General features: G+C 43.6%; 1 protein-coding gene across 1 annotated transcript in view; it reads left to right on the top strand.

The window, feature by feature from the left end:
- The window catches only part of NPM1 (nucleophosmin 1), a 34,362-nt gene extending 29,748 nt beyond the window's left edge, over positions 1-4,614 (top strand). The window contains exons 8-11 of the mRNA XM_073573746.1: positions 675-764; positions 2,184-2,294; positions 4,206-4,280; positions 4,401-4,614. Coding sequence (XP_073429847.1) covers positions 675-764; positions 2,184-2,294; positions 4,206-4,280; positions 4,401-4,451 — 327 coding nt within the window. The 3' untranslated portion in view covers positions 4,452-4,614. The remainder of the gene's footprint in view (positions 1-674; positions 765-2,183; positions 2,295-4,205; positions 4,281-4,400) is intronic.
- Positions 4,615-15,974: the final 11,360 nt, after the last annotated feature.

Raw genomic sequence — 15,974 nt, 5'->3', positions numbered from 1 at the left:
CCATGGGACAGCGGAGAAGTTAGTGACTGTTATGCACCCTTAACTTTGACAGATTTCATATAAAAGGAAGGTGAAAATCTAAAATGAATTTTATAATGTCAGGTATTTCCGTAGAATTAAAATGGCCTCTTTATTACACTGACAGAAACTTGTCTGAAAATGAGGACAGGTGTCTGAGCATGTGCAGTAAGAAGCCCCGCTGCTATGACCTACAACACCTTTTCATACCACCTCTAGCCCACAGCAGCCACTTGCCAGCGTTGAGAAAGGTGGCTGGAAATTGGTAGCCTCTTGCCTCCGTGTCTCCTGTATTAGGCTCCCAGTGGATATTTTCTTCTATCTTCCTAAACCTGAAGGGGAACAAGCTTCCTACTGCGCCAGCTCACAGGCACCTGTCCTGTTAATATGATCAGACAGGTTTCTGTAATAGCAGCAGACATTTATTTTATAACTATAAGGGTCGCCGATGGTTTAGCACGTTAGCCCGGGGTCTTTAGCAAACCCCTTTGGTTGTCATAGCTGGTTAGCTATTAGTGCCGCCCAGTGGGTGGTGCTCATAGCAAATGAGCATTTCCACAATTAATATTGTTATATTTGCTTACTCACCTTTTTAATATAAACCACTATCTAGATTTTACTAAAATGTTTAAATGTAAACTGTTAATATTTTACAGCCTGCTCCAGTAACTAAAGTAAAATCTGCTCAAAAGTCAAGTCACAATGGAAAAGCTTCTGAACCGTCCACTCCTGCCAAATCTCCAAAAGTAAGTGGTTTGAATGCCATAATTAAAGCAAGTGTAATAATGGATCTGTAACCAGATTTCACAAAACAAACTATATACATTACTACATGGCGTTAATGCCTGATGAGGTTGTGTGCCTACTTGCAAGGTCCATAGCAGATTGCGAAGTTAGTTAATCCAGACATTGCACTGATTCCAAACTTGGTCTCTCATACTAAATAGAAAGTTAACATTCTTAATGTGAAGGATGTAGAAAAAGTAGTGACTATATAAATCAGCCACAGTGACTGTGTACCCAGGATTGCTGCTGATCCCAATGATGAGACCTATATTAATACTTTACAAGTTTAGAGTGTCTTTTCTGTAAAAAAAAAATAAATTGCTTAGGTTGTCAAAAGCAGGAGGCATTACTCTCTGGTTTCTTGTACACCTCTGCCAATCTGCCCACCCATTCCACAAAAAACACCATCCAGGACTTCTATACAATCTCATGATGAATAAATCACTGCCCAGTTTGTTCCTCGTACCAGTCCTCCCACTTCACCTGGTATGTGCTGTCCTTAGACTCTCCAGCAGGTGGCGACGCTGGTCCTGCACATGGCCTGTGTACTGTACGGGAACAATGAGCAATGTAACTTACATATAATCTCTCTAGTGAGAGGGGATGTGTTGTTTTCCAAAGTTACGAAGTCTAATCACAACGGCTTCTGCTTTTCTGCCCCCATGACCTGACCATTCAGAGTGCTCGGAGAGCTGCTGGCTCAGTGCTTCTGTATGCAAGGCTGTGCTTTGAGCTTGTCAGACAGGTCATATCTGTACTGTGTTTAAAACAGTGTTGTAGGAAGGATCTGCAGGTAACATCATATGTGACAGCTCAGGAGCAGAGCAGAATTTTATCAGTAAGTATCAGAGGCATTACAAGGTTTTAATAACTTGTGACCCCAAATGCCTTTCATTATGGTCAGGTGAATATGCTGTGATGAGTGTATGACAGTATCGTTCTGTGCCTATCAGTTAGACCTTATGTCAGAACATAGTTCCCCTTTGTTGCAAATGGTGGGAGTCCCAGTGATAGAACTCATACCAATCTAATTGTTGTCACCAAGCCAGTGGAGAGGTAATTTTTGTAGATTGGTATAACCTTTAACATTGCAGGCAAACCTCTGTCCCAAAAAGGCCTAATTCAGTTTTGTGGTCCAAGTACAGACCAAGATAACCTGGCCGGGTGTCTCCTGACTTGAACCCTACGTTCTTTTACGCATCTGAAGCACGAGATCATAGCTGGTCCTTGCATCACACGTGTGTGAGAATACGTCCGAACACAAAGATAAAATGGGAGTAAATGCTTTCTTGGTTTATTTACATTAGGTGCACTAGTTCTAGATTCTGCTTATATGTGTAGACACTACTGATGTTTAATTGTTCACTTTTTCTTTTTAGACGCCAGAACAAAAAAAGAAACAAGAAAACAAGCAACAATCTCCTAAGACACCTAAAACACCCCCTACTTTTGATGAGATGAAGGCAAAAATGCAAGCTACACATGACAAGGTACATATGGGGTCTCTGTAGTCAATTGATCAGGTTTATTGTGAAATCCAGACCTAGATCTCGCATGTGCTTCATTGCTAATCAATTCACAACTGCAGTGATCAACTTGTTTACTTTTGTGAAATTTGTGCACTAAAGATGCTAGACGAAGCGATGTGCTGCATCCTTGGCTAAACCCATGCTGCAGTAATGTTTCTAAAATCTGCCCCTATTCGGGCAAGGAGCAGGTAGTGTCCCCAGCACGCAAGGAGATAAAAGCTCTTCTGGAGTATAATTACATGAGGAATTTCTGCTGCTGTTATGTGAATGAGATCTTAAAAAATCTGCTAAAGTGGTCCTATTTACATTTATGGAGCTAATCTTTTGGATGTTTAAACTTACACTGTGATGACGCTGCTGCATTGTCTATTGGACTTGGCAAACACATGGCCATATGGTCAGTGAGTAAATTCATCAATTTGTCATCTGTCCCTGAGAACTGGTGTAGTAATTCTTCTGTCTGAAACTGTTACCTCCATGAAATTCTTTTATTGAAAAATACACTGATTTAATGTATGGCTAACTTCAATCTACAGGGGCGGTTTAGCCATAAACTAATGTCTTGGATGCCGGTAGGGTAATGCTGCATGTGTCCAAAAATCCACTAGCAATTAAGCCCAATTTCTGCATGATTTGGTTTCAAAATCCTTGCTGCCGTAAAACATAATGGCAGATAAGGATGCATCCAACCAGTGATGGTGTATCATCTTTAAGATGTTACAAAAAAATTTAAATACAGTAACTGTTCTTTTAATTTTGTTCAACATGGACTTTGAAAAACTTTGAAAATAACTAAGGGATTTGTCTTCATGCCTGTACAAGAGATAAAAATTCCAAACCCATCCTTTCCAACAACCTCTGCTTTAAGTCTTTCAAAATCGTGGTATTTTCTGGTTTTTGCTCCCCTTCTTCCCAGAGCCATAACTTTCCTTATTTTTTTCATTAATATGGCCACGAGGGCTTGTTTTTCGGGGTACAAGTTGTACTTTTGAACGCCACCATTGATTTTACCATATAATGTAGTGGAAAAAATCCAAGGTGCGCTGAAGTTGTAAAAAATGTAATTACACAAGTTTTTTTTTTGTTCAGTAAAAGCTAAAACAGACCTGCCATTATGATTCTCCAGGTCATTATGCGTTCGCAGATACCAAGTGTGCAGCTTTTTTCTGTTGTGAAAAAAATGTCAAAGTTTATATAAAAAAAATTCTTTCAAGATATATAAAGTCTCCGGTTTTTGTGATCTGGTGTTGAGTGAGGGCTTAATTTTTGCATGCCAAGTTGATGATTTTATTGGTACCCTTTTGATCATGTTATCCAGGGGGCAGTGAATTTCAGTCTGCTGCAGAAGATTGTTAGCAGAATGCCCAGAGGAAGACAAGTGATGCTTTCACTGCCAGCATCTGTACTCCAAATGAGTATTTTTTAATACAGCGCAGCTGAAGGCATAAAAATAAATGAAAAAAGCATGTGTGGGGAGCCATTTACATGTAATACTTCTACAGGAATGAAGACAAATACCCTTATCCTGATTTGCAAAGTTCCATAACTTTACATGCTAAACAAAACTTCTAAAGAGAAAGTTTAAAGCCATACTAACCTTGCTGACCTTCAGAGCTTTTGGTTCCTGCTGGCTTCTTCCTCCTTCAGGGATGACAGCCCAGCATGGATGAGACAGCTGCAGCCAATCACGTTCAACTTGTCATTACTAAAGCAGGGAGTAGACTGGCGGGGTACCAGTAAATACTGGAACCTCAGCAATTTAGGGTCTGTAAGGAGTGTGACTCTTGTTTTTAATCCTTCTAAGCTATTCTAATTTCTTGTCTAGGCGACCTCTACAGATAAATAACTTGTCCCCAATTTATACCTTTTTAGGGTGTGTCTCTTCCAAAAGCCGAAGCAAAGTTTTCAAACTATGTGAAGAATTGTTTCAGACTTGACAATAAGAAGGTGAGGCATTAGGAATATTTCAGTCCCATAATGGAAAAAGCAGTTTTCTTCACTTTATTTTAGTGTCTATGTATGAAAATTCTCCCATTTACTGTGTTAATTCTTTTTTTTCTCTTGCAGGTGATTGATGAACTCTGGAATTGGAGAAAAAGTCTGAAAGATATAAAATAACTTGATTTTTTTTCCAGTTAACCCTTCTAATTTTATACTGCTAGTTTTTTTTTTTTTTTCTTGTCTGGAATGGATCCCTCCTTTTTTTGTACACCCCAACATTCTGTCAGTCAAGTTATCAAATTGTAAATGTTGAATAAAAATGATTTTACTTGAAAATTTACCTGCTTACATTGTCATAAAAACATTTTATATTTTAGATGTAATTACAGTTGGTTTTTGAGTGGTAAAATTTGTTGACAAATTTTTATAATTTGAGATTTAAATATTGGTCTTCCTAACATCACAAGTTGTGAGCCAGTTGCTGTGTTATGCCAGCATTTACTTCTAACACCAGGGACTAAAGCTAGCTACCTCTGGTTGCTACCAGGGCTGTGGAGGGAGTCTGAGGTTTAACTTACCGATTCCACTGCTCTGGTTGGTACTGTCTAAGCTTTAAATGCTGTTGTCAATCTGGGGTGTAAGGGGTAAGGTTTCTCCTTCTGTAGGATCGCTACTTCCAACAGGTTGCGTTATAGAGTTCAAGTCCTCTTTCTCTCTGTAGAGGCAATGTGCTGTCAATCTGATAACTGCACTTTAAAGAGAATTTGTAGGAGTCACCACACTAAGCAGTTTATATGGACATGAAGGTAATACATTGAATTAACCCCTTCACTACCAAGGGTGGTTTGCACGTTAACTCCCGGGCCAATTTTTACAATTCTGACTGCTGTCCATTTGAGGTAATAACTCTGAAACGTTTCCATGGATCCTAGTGATTCTGACATTTTCTCGTGACATAATGTACTTCATGTTAGTGGTAAAATTTCATTCAAATAACTTGTTTATTTGTGAAAAAAAAACAGAAATTTGGTGAAAATTTAGCAATTTTTCAACTTCGAATTTATATGCTTTTAAATCAGAGACACGGCACACCAAAAACTTAAGAATCATTTCCCACTTATTTACTTTACATCAGCACAATTTTGGAACCAAAATTTTTTTTAGGATGTTATAAGGGTTAATAGTTGACCAGCGATTTCTCATTTTTGCAACACCATTTTATTTTTACACACCACATCACATTTGAAGCCACTTTGAGGGGTCTATATGATAGAAAATACCCAAAAGTGACACCATTCTAAAAACTTCACCCCTTAAGGTGCTCAAAACCACATTCAAGGAGTTTATTAACCCTTCAGATGAGTCACAGGAATTTTTTTGAATATTTAAAAAAAAAAAAATGAACATTTAACTTTTTTTCACCAAAAAAAAACTTCAGGTTCAATTTTTTTTATTTTACCAAGGGTAACAGGAGAAATTGGACTGCAAAACTTAGTGTGCAGTTTGTCCTGAGTACGCTGTTACCTGATATGTGGGGGGGGGGGACCACTGTTTCGGCGCATGGCAGAGCTCAGAAGGGAAGGAGCGCCGTTTGACTTTTTCAATGCAAAATTGGCTGGAATTCAGATCGGACACCGTCGCGTTTGGAGAGCCCCTGATGTACCTAAACAGTGGAAACCTCCCACAAGTGACCCCATTTTGTAAACTAGACCCCCCAAGGAACTTATCTAGATATGTGGTGAGAACTTTGAACCCACAAGGGCTTCACAGAAGTTTATAACATACAGCGGTACAGTTAAAAAATCATATTTTTTCCACAAAATTATCTTTTCACCCCAATTTTTATTTTCCTAAGGGTAACAGGACCCTAAAAGTTATTGTGCAATTTGTCCTGAGTACGCTGATACCCCATATGTGTGTGTGTAAACGACTATTTGGGCGCATGGCAGAGCTCAGAAGGGAAGCGGCGCCATTTGACTTTTTTGGCTGGAATTGAGATCGGACACCATGTTGCGTTTGGAAAGCCCCTGATGTACCAAAACAGTGAAAACTCCCCACAAATGAGACCATTTTGGAAACTAGACCCCCCCAAGGAACTTATCTAGATGTGTGGTGAGCACTTTGAACCCCCAAGGGCTTCACAGAAGTTGATAACGCCCAGGCGTGAAAATAAAAAAAATCATATTTTTTCCACAACCATGATCTTTTAGTTACCAATTTTATTTTCCCAAGGGTACCAGGAGAAATTGGACCCAAAAAGTTGTCCAATTTGTCCTGAGTACGCTGATACCCCATATGTGGGAGAAAACTACTGTATGGGCACACGTCGGGGCTCTGAAGGGAAGTAGTGACGTTTTGGAATGCAGACATTGATGGAATGGTCTGCGGGTGTCGTGCGTTTGGAGAGCCATTGATGTACCTAAACTATTGAAACTCCCCACAAGTGACCCCATTTTGGAAACTAGACCCCCCCCACAGAACTTATCTAGATGTGTGGTGAACACTTTCAACCCCCAAGTGCTTCACAGAAATTTATAATGCCCTGGCGTGAAAATAAAATCTTTTTTTTTTTCCTCAAAAATGATATTTTTGCCCCCATTTTTTTATTTTCCTAAGGGTAACAGGAGAAATTGGACCCCAAAAGTTGTTTTGCAATTTGTCCTGAGTAGGCTGATACCCTATATGTGGGGGTAAAACACTGTTTGGGTGCATGGCTGAGCTTGGAAGGGAAGGAGCACCATTTGACACTTTCAACGCAGAATTGGCTGGAATTGAGATCAGATGCCATGTTGCATTTGGAGAGCCCCTGATGTGCCCAAACAGTGGAAACCCCCCAATTATAACTCCAACCCGAACCCCAACACACCCCTAATCTCAGCCCTAACCCTAATGGGAAAATGTAAATAAATGCATTTTCTTTTTATTATTTTTCCCTAACTAAGGGGGTGATAACGGGGGGTTTGATTTACTATTTATGGTGGTTTTTATGTTGTATATTGTAAAAATAGTTTTTGCATCACCACATATTGAGAGCTATAATTTTTCCATATTTTGACCCACCGAGTCATGTGAGGTCTTATTTTTTGCGGGACAAGTTGACGTTTTTATTGGTATTTTCGTGCACTTGACATCTTTTGATCGCTTTTTATTCTGGTTTTTGGGATGCAGAATGAACAAAAACCAGCGTTTCATGAATTTCTTTTGCGGGGTGCGTTTACACCGTTCCGCCTGCGGTAAAATTGATAAAGCGCTTTTACTCTTCGGGTCAGTACGGTTACAACGATACCTCATTTAGGTGGTTTTTTTATGTTTTGGCGCTTTTATGCAATGAAAACTATTTTATATGAAAAATAATTATTTTTGCATCTCTTTATTCTGCGAGCTGTAACTTTATTTTTTTTGCTGATGCTGTATGGAGGCTTGTTTTTTTGCGGGACAAGATCACGTTTTCAGCGGTACCATGGATATTTATATTCGTCTTTTTGATTGCGCGTTATTGCACTTTTTGTTCGGCGGTATGATCATTTTTTGCTTTGTATTCTATTTATTTTTTAAGGGGTTCGCTAAAGGGGTTAACTAAAGGGACCGTTTTATAGAGCGGGTCGTTACGGACGCGGCGATACCGAAAAAAAATGAATTTATTAGGGATTTTTTTTTTTAATAATTTTTACACTTTTTTTTTTTTAACTTTATTACATTGTCCCAGGGGGGACATAACTGTCATGTGACAGATCGCTGATCTGTCACATCACAGATCACTGTGACATATCAGCGATCTGTCACAGGCACTGCACAAGGCTTCCTCGTGCCTGAGCTTTGCAGGCACTGAGGAAGCCAGCTCCCTGCAGGCCCCCCGAAGGTCCCCGTCGCCATCCTGGATCTGGGGACCTGCAGGGATGGAGCCCCCCCCACAGCAGCGCTGCATATTGCGCTGCTGTGGGGGGCTCAGGGAAGCACGGAGGGAGCCCCCTCCCTGCCAATGCTTCACTTTAACCCCCGGTACACCGCGATCGTGTTTAATCGTGGTGTGCAAGGGGTTAACATGTCGGGGGCGGTCCGTGACCGCACCTCTCACATTGTGCCAGGTGTCAGCTGTGATAATCAGTTGACACCCGGCAGCAATCAGCGGGGCTCACCATGTGGGCGCCGCTGATCGCTATGACGTAATATACCGTCCATGGGAATTAGGTCCAGGATCACATGGACGGAATATTACGTCCATTGTAGGAAAGGGGTTAATACCTTGATGACTGCAATCTAATGTCTTATTCCTGAAAAATCTGCCATTACATGAAGTCATTATTGCCCTCTACTACTCTTTGGTCAGACCTCATCTGGAATACTGTGTCCAGTTTTGGGTGCCACATTTTAAAAAAACATCAACAAAACTGGAGCAAGTTCAGAAAAGAGCAACCAGAATGGTGACCGGTCTGCAAACCCTGTCTTATGAGGAAAGGCTGCAGGATTTGGCAATGTTTAGCTTGCAAAAAAGACTGAGAGGAGACTTAATAGCTGTCTACAAATATCTCAAAGGCTGTCACATTGTAGAAGGATCATCTTTATTCTCATTTGCACAAGGAAAGACTAGAAACAATTGGATGAAACAGTGGGAGGAGACAGACTGAATATTAGAAAAAACCTTTTGACAGGGTGACCAATGAGTGGAACAGGCTGCCATGAGAGGTGGTGACTTCTGCCATAGAAGTCTTCAGACAGAGGCTGGACAGACATCTGTCTGGGATGATTTAGTGAATCCTGCTTTGAGCAGGGGGTTGGACCAGATGGCCCAGGAGGTCCCTTCCAACTCTACTATTCTATGAAATGTTTGGCAGTTTAAGGATCCAAATAAATGGAGGCATTCCTGTCAACCATATTAAGGCTATAATTCAGGAATGGAAAAATGCAAAGAAAAGTTTAGTTATACCAAAGGATTTTAAAATCAGTCTATGCTTCAAACATGATGAGGTTATTCTGGGAGGAGATCGCAAAAATCAATGTTATGGTGACTAAAGTGGTAAAGACATTAATCCTGTTAAAAAAAAAAAAAATTTAAATTCATCTAGCCTTAGAGCCCCTTTGGATAGGAAGGCAGACAGGTTGTTTAAAAGAGATTCCAATAACTACCACCAAATAACATAAAATAATGAAAAAATGTGTATCAATGTTTAATTTTCATTAAGAGACAATTATTAAAGCAGAGACAAAAAATTGTTAAAAAAAATAATGGGAACATGGGGTAGTGTGGTCAAATAGCATGAAAATACACTATAAATCAGGCAGTATAACAAAGTAATGGGGGCATAGGAATATAGTCCCCACAGATTACAGAAACCTGGCGTAACAATGTGAAATTATTGAACCTGCCAGCCTGGATCCTGAGTGGCAGAACCTGAAGACTCTGGGCAGGGCCTCTCAGATCAAGTGACTTTAACAATCCAGGCAAGCAAGCAGAAAACTGTTCACCTCTGCTATATGTGCAAATATTTGTAAGAATTTCCACTCTCAATATGGGGAGACTGTCAAACATATCCTGTCCAAACATTTTAAAAATATTAGATATTCTACTGTCTGAATTTGATAAAGGACAGAAGCTAGTACACTAAGGGTCCAGATTTCAGCATTGAGCATCTTTATTGCTTGTCATCCCTGGGTCTCTAGATTCTCACTGACTACATGAATTAAATCTACAAAAATAGGAGAACAGCGGAGCATATAACATAGCAAAAAGTTTATCGTGTCTATAACGTCATATTAAATAGTAGAAAAATTGGTACAAAAATACATCATAATAGATAAAAGGACAGGAGGAAAATAAGGGTAGGTGTCTCAAAGCTAAGCGTCAGCACAAATAATACAAACAGTAAGGCACATATAAGCTCCCTCAAAAAATAAAGTGCTAATAGCCCTGACTAAAATCACAGGACATACATGCAGTATCATGGATAGGGGTAAATTGGCCTCTGTGACAGAGGAGACCCTATGCTAGATATGAGAACCATGAAAAAATGCCCCAGAGCATTGGTGTGCAAAACCAACCACAAGTAAAGAAAGTCCTGGCAGTGTGCCTCCCAAACCAGTCATATTTAACCCATAGAGGGGTGAGTATGGAGCAGGAGTGGGGCACCAAAGCAGGATCGATAGGAGACCCCTGACGTGCGTTTCGCCCAGCGTCAGCTTTCACAAGGGGATGTGGTAAAAACGCCACAAGGACCTTCATATATCATTGGTGGTCAGTCAGGTGACCAGGTCACATGCGGTCCATGGACCAATGGCAGCAGTTGAAAGCGGAGGAGGCGCCAGGTCCTGCGCTCATCCTGGCGTCTCCACATCGCACGGGAACTGGGGGCGGGGCGCAAGGCCTGGGCCACAAGTCATGTGCGAGAGGAGGTGACAGACGCTGCTAAGATGCCGGAACACCGGGGCCAGACAAACTTAGGGATACTGACACTTACACCAAATTGTCACATAACCGAATGCCCTCCTCATCTCGGTTGCAAAAGATTCTCCTCAGGGCTGTGTAGGATGGCATTATTAATAAAAAGGTGTTGAAGGGTTTGACTGTCAGGTCCCCCAAAATAGCCACATTCTATCTCCTCCCGAAGATCCACAAAAACGCCCTCAACCCCCCGGGGCGTCCGATCGTGTCCGGTATGTAGATTCATTGACTACTATTTAAAACCTCTGGTAGAAATCTTACCTTCCTATGTCCGTGACACGACGGACGTCCTGACACGGGTTGATGGCGTCTTTGTGGACGAGGGGGTCCTCCTGGTTACTGCGGATGTACAGACACTGTACTCGTGTATTGACCATAGCCAGGGTCTAGATGCAGTTCGCCTCTTCCTTGGGTGCTCCGACCTGGACAGCCCCATGTGTGAGTTAAATCTCGAGCTGCTGGGTTTTATCCTCTCACACAATTTTTTCGTATTTAAGGATACTTTTTTATTTACAGAGGTGTGGCACGGCCATGGGCTCGACCTGTGCGCCCTCGTATGCAAACCTCTTCCTTGGCACCTGGGAGAGGTCTATTTTTGGCAGCGCGGGCGAGCTGGCCGCGGACCATGTGCTGTGCTGGCTGATATATATTGATGACATCTTTATGTTGTGGGGGGGCACTTCCCAGCAGCTCGAGACTTGCGTACCAGCTTAACCATAACTCTTTCAACATTCATTTGACCTTTCAACATGATCCATGTAAGATTGACTTTCTGGACGTCAGTTTTTCAATTGATGGCGCCAGAAAACTTCAAACTGACGTTTTCAGAAAGTCCACTTCGGTCAATGCATTATTACATGCTGGGTCCGCTCACAATCCATCCACCATTGGGGCTGTCCCGGTCGGACAGCTCCTAAGGATGAGGCGAATATGTTCTACTGATGAGAATTTTTACTCTCAAGCAGCTGACCTCACGTCTCGATTTGAGCATCGAGGGTATAGCCGTAGATGCATCAGATGAGGCTTCGACAGCCAGGAGGACACCCCGGAATGACCTTCTGTACCGTCAAAAAGTTAGGATTGAGAAAACCAGGGAGGGGAATAGGGTGAGATTTATCACCACATTTAACCATGAATGGGCGGGTGTGAGAGACATTTTACACAAGCATTGGTCAGTTTTGGCCACTGAACCCTCCTTGAGACCTGCCATCGGCGAGACACCATCGATTACAGCCAGAAGATCAACTAATCTGGCCAATTTATTGGTCAGAAGTCACTATATACCCCCCGATCGTGAATCCCTTTACAACAAGGTGTCCGGTTGTGGGTTGTTTTCCATTTGGACAATGTGCTGCTCGCAGTAATGTCATCAGATGTTCCTTCATCGTTTCCTCGGATGGAGTAAGGCAATTTGATATCAGACAGCATGTCACATGTGGTACTAAGAATGTTGCTTATTATGCCACGTGTGGCTGCTCTCTGATATGCATTGGGCTAATGTCTAGAGAACTCCGCACCCAAGTGCGGGAGCATGTGAGGGATATACAAGCTGCCACAAAAGGAATCTGATCCCTTATGTTTAAAGACGTTACCACGTCATTTCAAAACAAAACATAATTGTGATGTGGCCTCCCTTAAGTTCACAGGGATAGAGAAGGTCCAACTTGGTGTCAGAGGCGGCAATTATAAAAAAACTTCTAGCCCAACGAAAGGCGCGCTGGATAGTGTGCCTTAATACTATGACACCCCATGGCCTTAACGAGTCACTTAGCTTTTCTTCCAATTTGTAGCATGGCCATCATTTCCTTTTCCTTAGTTGCATATCACCATTGCTTTTGGCCATTCTTGTATATCTGATTTGGCCTTCCCCATAGCTTAGTTTGGATCTGTTTTTATTTTTTTGCTTAAAGTTTTTAATTGTGTTTTTTTGTTTCTTCTGTATTTTAGTTACTTTATATACGCCTACATTTCCTTCATGTTCTTATCTCCTGCCTGCTGATGGAAGATCTGGCACCTTCAAGTGACTATCCAAATGACAAGTCCATCCTCCCTGTGCATTGATATACATCTGTTATATATGTGGCTATTATTTGCTGTGTTATGGTATTGCTCCCACTGTTTGAATCTATGCGAGGGTTAAATAATCAGGTACACGTTATGGACACGATTTGAATGTATGCCTTCTGTTAGTGTGGGTGGTCGGGAGCTGAAATCTCCAGGAGTGGAACCTCTGGACCGTGGCACTGAGGGCCCTCGGGCGAACTGCCAGGTGGAACCGACCCCTATACAGGGACCGTTAGGAGCAGGCCCAGGGGTTCAAATACCACGGTAGCCGGTACCGAGAGGGGCGGCTCAGAATGGACTGGAGTAGGAGTGCGGGACTGAAGCGTAGACTGTAAGGCTAGAATATGGAGAGATGGCTGGAGCGGAACACGGGAAACAGGACTGAAGTAGGACTGTAGGAGTATGGATAACTGGATGGAGCAGGAACACCTAGAGGCGGAACTGGAGTAGGATGGAACAGGAACGCTGGTGTAGGACTGGAGTAGGATGGAACAGGACTGGAGTAGTATGGAACAGAAACGCTGGTGCAGGACTGGAGTAGGATGGAACTGGAACACAGGAACAGGACTTGAGTAGGATGGAACAGGAACACAGGAACAGGACTGGAGTAGGATGGAATGGAACACAGGAACAGGGCTGGCGTAGGAAGGAACAGGAACGCTGGAGCAGGACCGGAGTATAATGGAACTGGAACACAGGAACAGGACTGCGAGGCTGCTGCAGGAAACACCACGGATGGAACCGAGAGGCTGCAGAGAGCACAGGAGGAAGCAGGGCCCAGTGTGCAAGGTAACACAACGATCAGGCGCCTCCCTCAGGGGGAAGCGGCCTGATATGGCCCCGTCTGGTCTGCCATTGGTCCGAAGGTGCTTCCGGGTCAGGGCACAGCCGGGGCACAAGAAGCAGAAGGGAGGCGTGGCCTATGGCGCATGCGCATTGCATGCAGGGATGGCGTCGGCCACGAGCCTGTCAGAGGTGACCGCTGCGGCCGCCGGGCAGGGAGAGGCTGCTGCGTGGGAGCGGAGACCGGCTGTGGCATGGGAGCGGAGGCCGGGTGAGTATGACGGAGCGGTGTAACACCTCTCTCTGTGACACATACATGGTATGTGTCCAGCAGCTGTGCGCATGTGGACGAGTCTGGCCCCGGTGTTCCGGCATCTGAGTGGTGTCTGTCACCTCCTCTCGCACGTGACTTGCGGCCCGGGCCTTGCGCCCCGCCCTCGGTTCCCGTGTGATGAGACGCCAGGATGAGCGCAGGACCTGGCGCCTCCTTGGCGCATGCGCCGCTTTCAACTGCTGCCATTGGTCCATGGATGCATGTGACCTGGTCACCTGACTGACTACCAATGATATATGAAGGTTCTTGTGGCGTTTTTACCACATCCCCTTGAGAAAGCTGTCTGACGCTGGGCGAAACACGCGTCAGCGGTCTCCTATCGATCTTGCTTTGGTGCCCCACTCTTGGTCCTCAGAGGTAAGCGCCGTCCTGCTCCATACTCACCCCTCTATGGGTTAAATATGACTGGTTTGGGCGGCACACTTCCGGGACTTTCTTGTGGTTGGTTTGGCACACCAATGCTCTGGGGCATTTTTTCATGGTTCTCATATCTAGCATAGTGTCTCCTCTGTCACAGAGGCCAATTTACCCCTATCCATGATACTGCATGTATGTCCTGTGATTTTTGTCAGGGCTATTAGCACTTTATCTATTTTTTGAGGGGGCTTATATGTGCCTTACTGTTTGTACTATTTGTGCTGACGCTTAGTTTTGAGACACCTACCCTCATTTTCCTCCTGTCCTTTTGTGTATCTATTATGATGTATTTTTTTTTACCAATTTTTCTATTATTTAATATGATGTTATTGACATGATGATAATAAACTTTTTGCTATTTTATGTGCTCCGCTGTTCTCCTATTTTTGTGCTTGTATGGAGCTTGAGCTGCTTTTCTAGCTATTGTGTGCCAATTAGCACTGTTCGCCTCTGATAATATCATGCTGCCTGGTTTTGATCTCCTCATGAATTAAATCTACAATCCGGTGTATTCCTTGGAAGGAACAAAACCTCCAGAAGACTATGGAACACATTCGACAAGAGCAATTTTCCCCTTTTACAATGACAGCACCACCCGAGAGAGGATATCTGCCCATCAAGGACATCAAACTTACTGAATAATGTCACGGTCCTGTTAAGGTTGGCGTGCAGCCACCGCTGAGCAAGGACTCACCCACACTGCAGAGGGGCCCGGGGTCAGACACGGCCGGATAGTTCAGGCAAACAGGACCTGGAGAAGCTAAAGTCAGTGAGCAGTGAAGGACCTACGGTCATGTGACCGCAAGGGGGCGGGGCTTAGCGTCCTGCTGTCAGAGATAGGCAGAACACTAATACAGGAATTCTCAAAGTCAGACAAACCGGGTAATACACAGAGATAACAGTAAAGTACCAGGGATGAGACAGAACGGAGAGTCGGGGCCAGGCAGTGGTCAAAGCCAAACAGACATAGAAGGTACCAAGCAGAATCCAACAAGCAGTATCCAGAGAACAGACCGAGTCATACACAGAGTATCAGATAAACAAGAATGCAGCACAAGCACACTCAGTGTTCACCACACTATGCCAAGGGCGAAAGTATAACTGACGGGGATAGGAGCTTCCTGAGGCTATAAGTAGCTTTTCTCAGAACCAGGGAGAGGCCACAATCATAAGTGCAAGTAAGCCTGCACTGGGATCACAGCCTTTAACCCCAGAAATGCCAGTCATCAGCACTGGTTCCAGACATTAACCCCACATGTGCAAGTCAAACCTGCACTGAGATAATGACAAATAAAAGGGCGGTACCTCTCCACATCAGTTTGGTTTCCTGTTCTTGAGGGAACCTAGGAAGAGCGGTACGTTAAGACTTACCCAGGTCTGGAAGGTGTCCATGGCTGGAATGCCTTCCGGACTGGAGATGTCACTGCTGGACAGGAGGTCAGGGTGTGCAGGCAAAGACCTCTTGGTAAGTCTCTTGCAGACACTAGGTCCTGGGTCTGTACACACCGGGGATGCTGGAGTACCCTGTGCTGAGTGCACAAGCTGGATGTGCTGGTGAAACACAGCACATGCCAGAAAGCATGGCTACCTGGGGATTGTCACAATATGGCAGTGCCTTGCCTCAGCCTAGCAATGGATGCGCTTTAAGAGCCACTGCAGCAGTGGC

The sequence above is a fragment of the Dendrobates tinctorius genome, unplaced genomic scaffold (genome assembly GCF_039654945.1).
Source record: "Dendrobates tinctorius isolate UK_male_01 unplaced genomic scaffold, ASM3965494v1 ptg000036l, whole genome shotgun sequence".
NCBI lineage: Eukaryota > Metazoa > Chordata > Amphibia > Anura > Dendrobatidae > Dendrobates > Dendrobates tinctorius.
The sequence above is the reverse complement of the archived record's forward strand: the minus strand, read 5'-3'. Positions and strand labels throughout refer to the sequence as shown.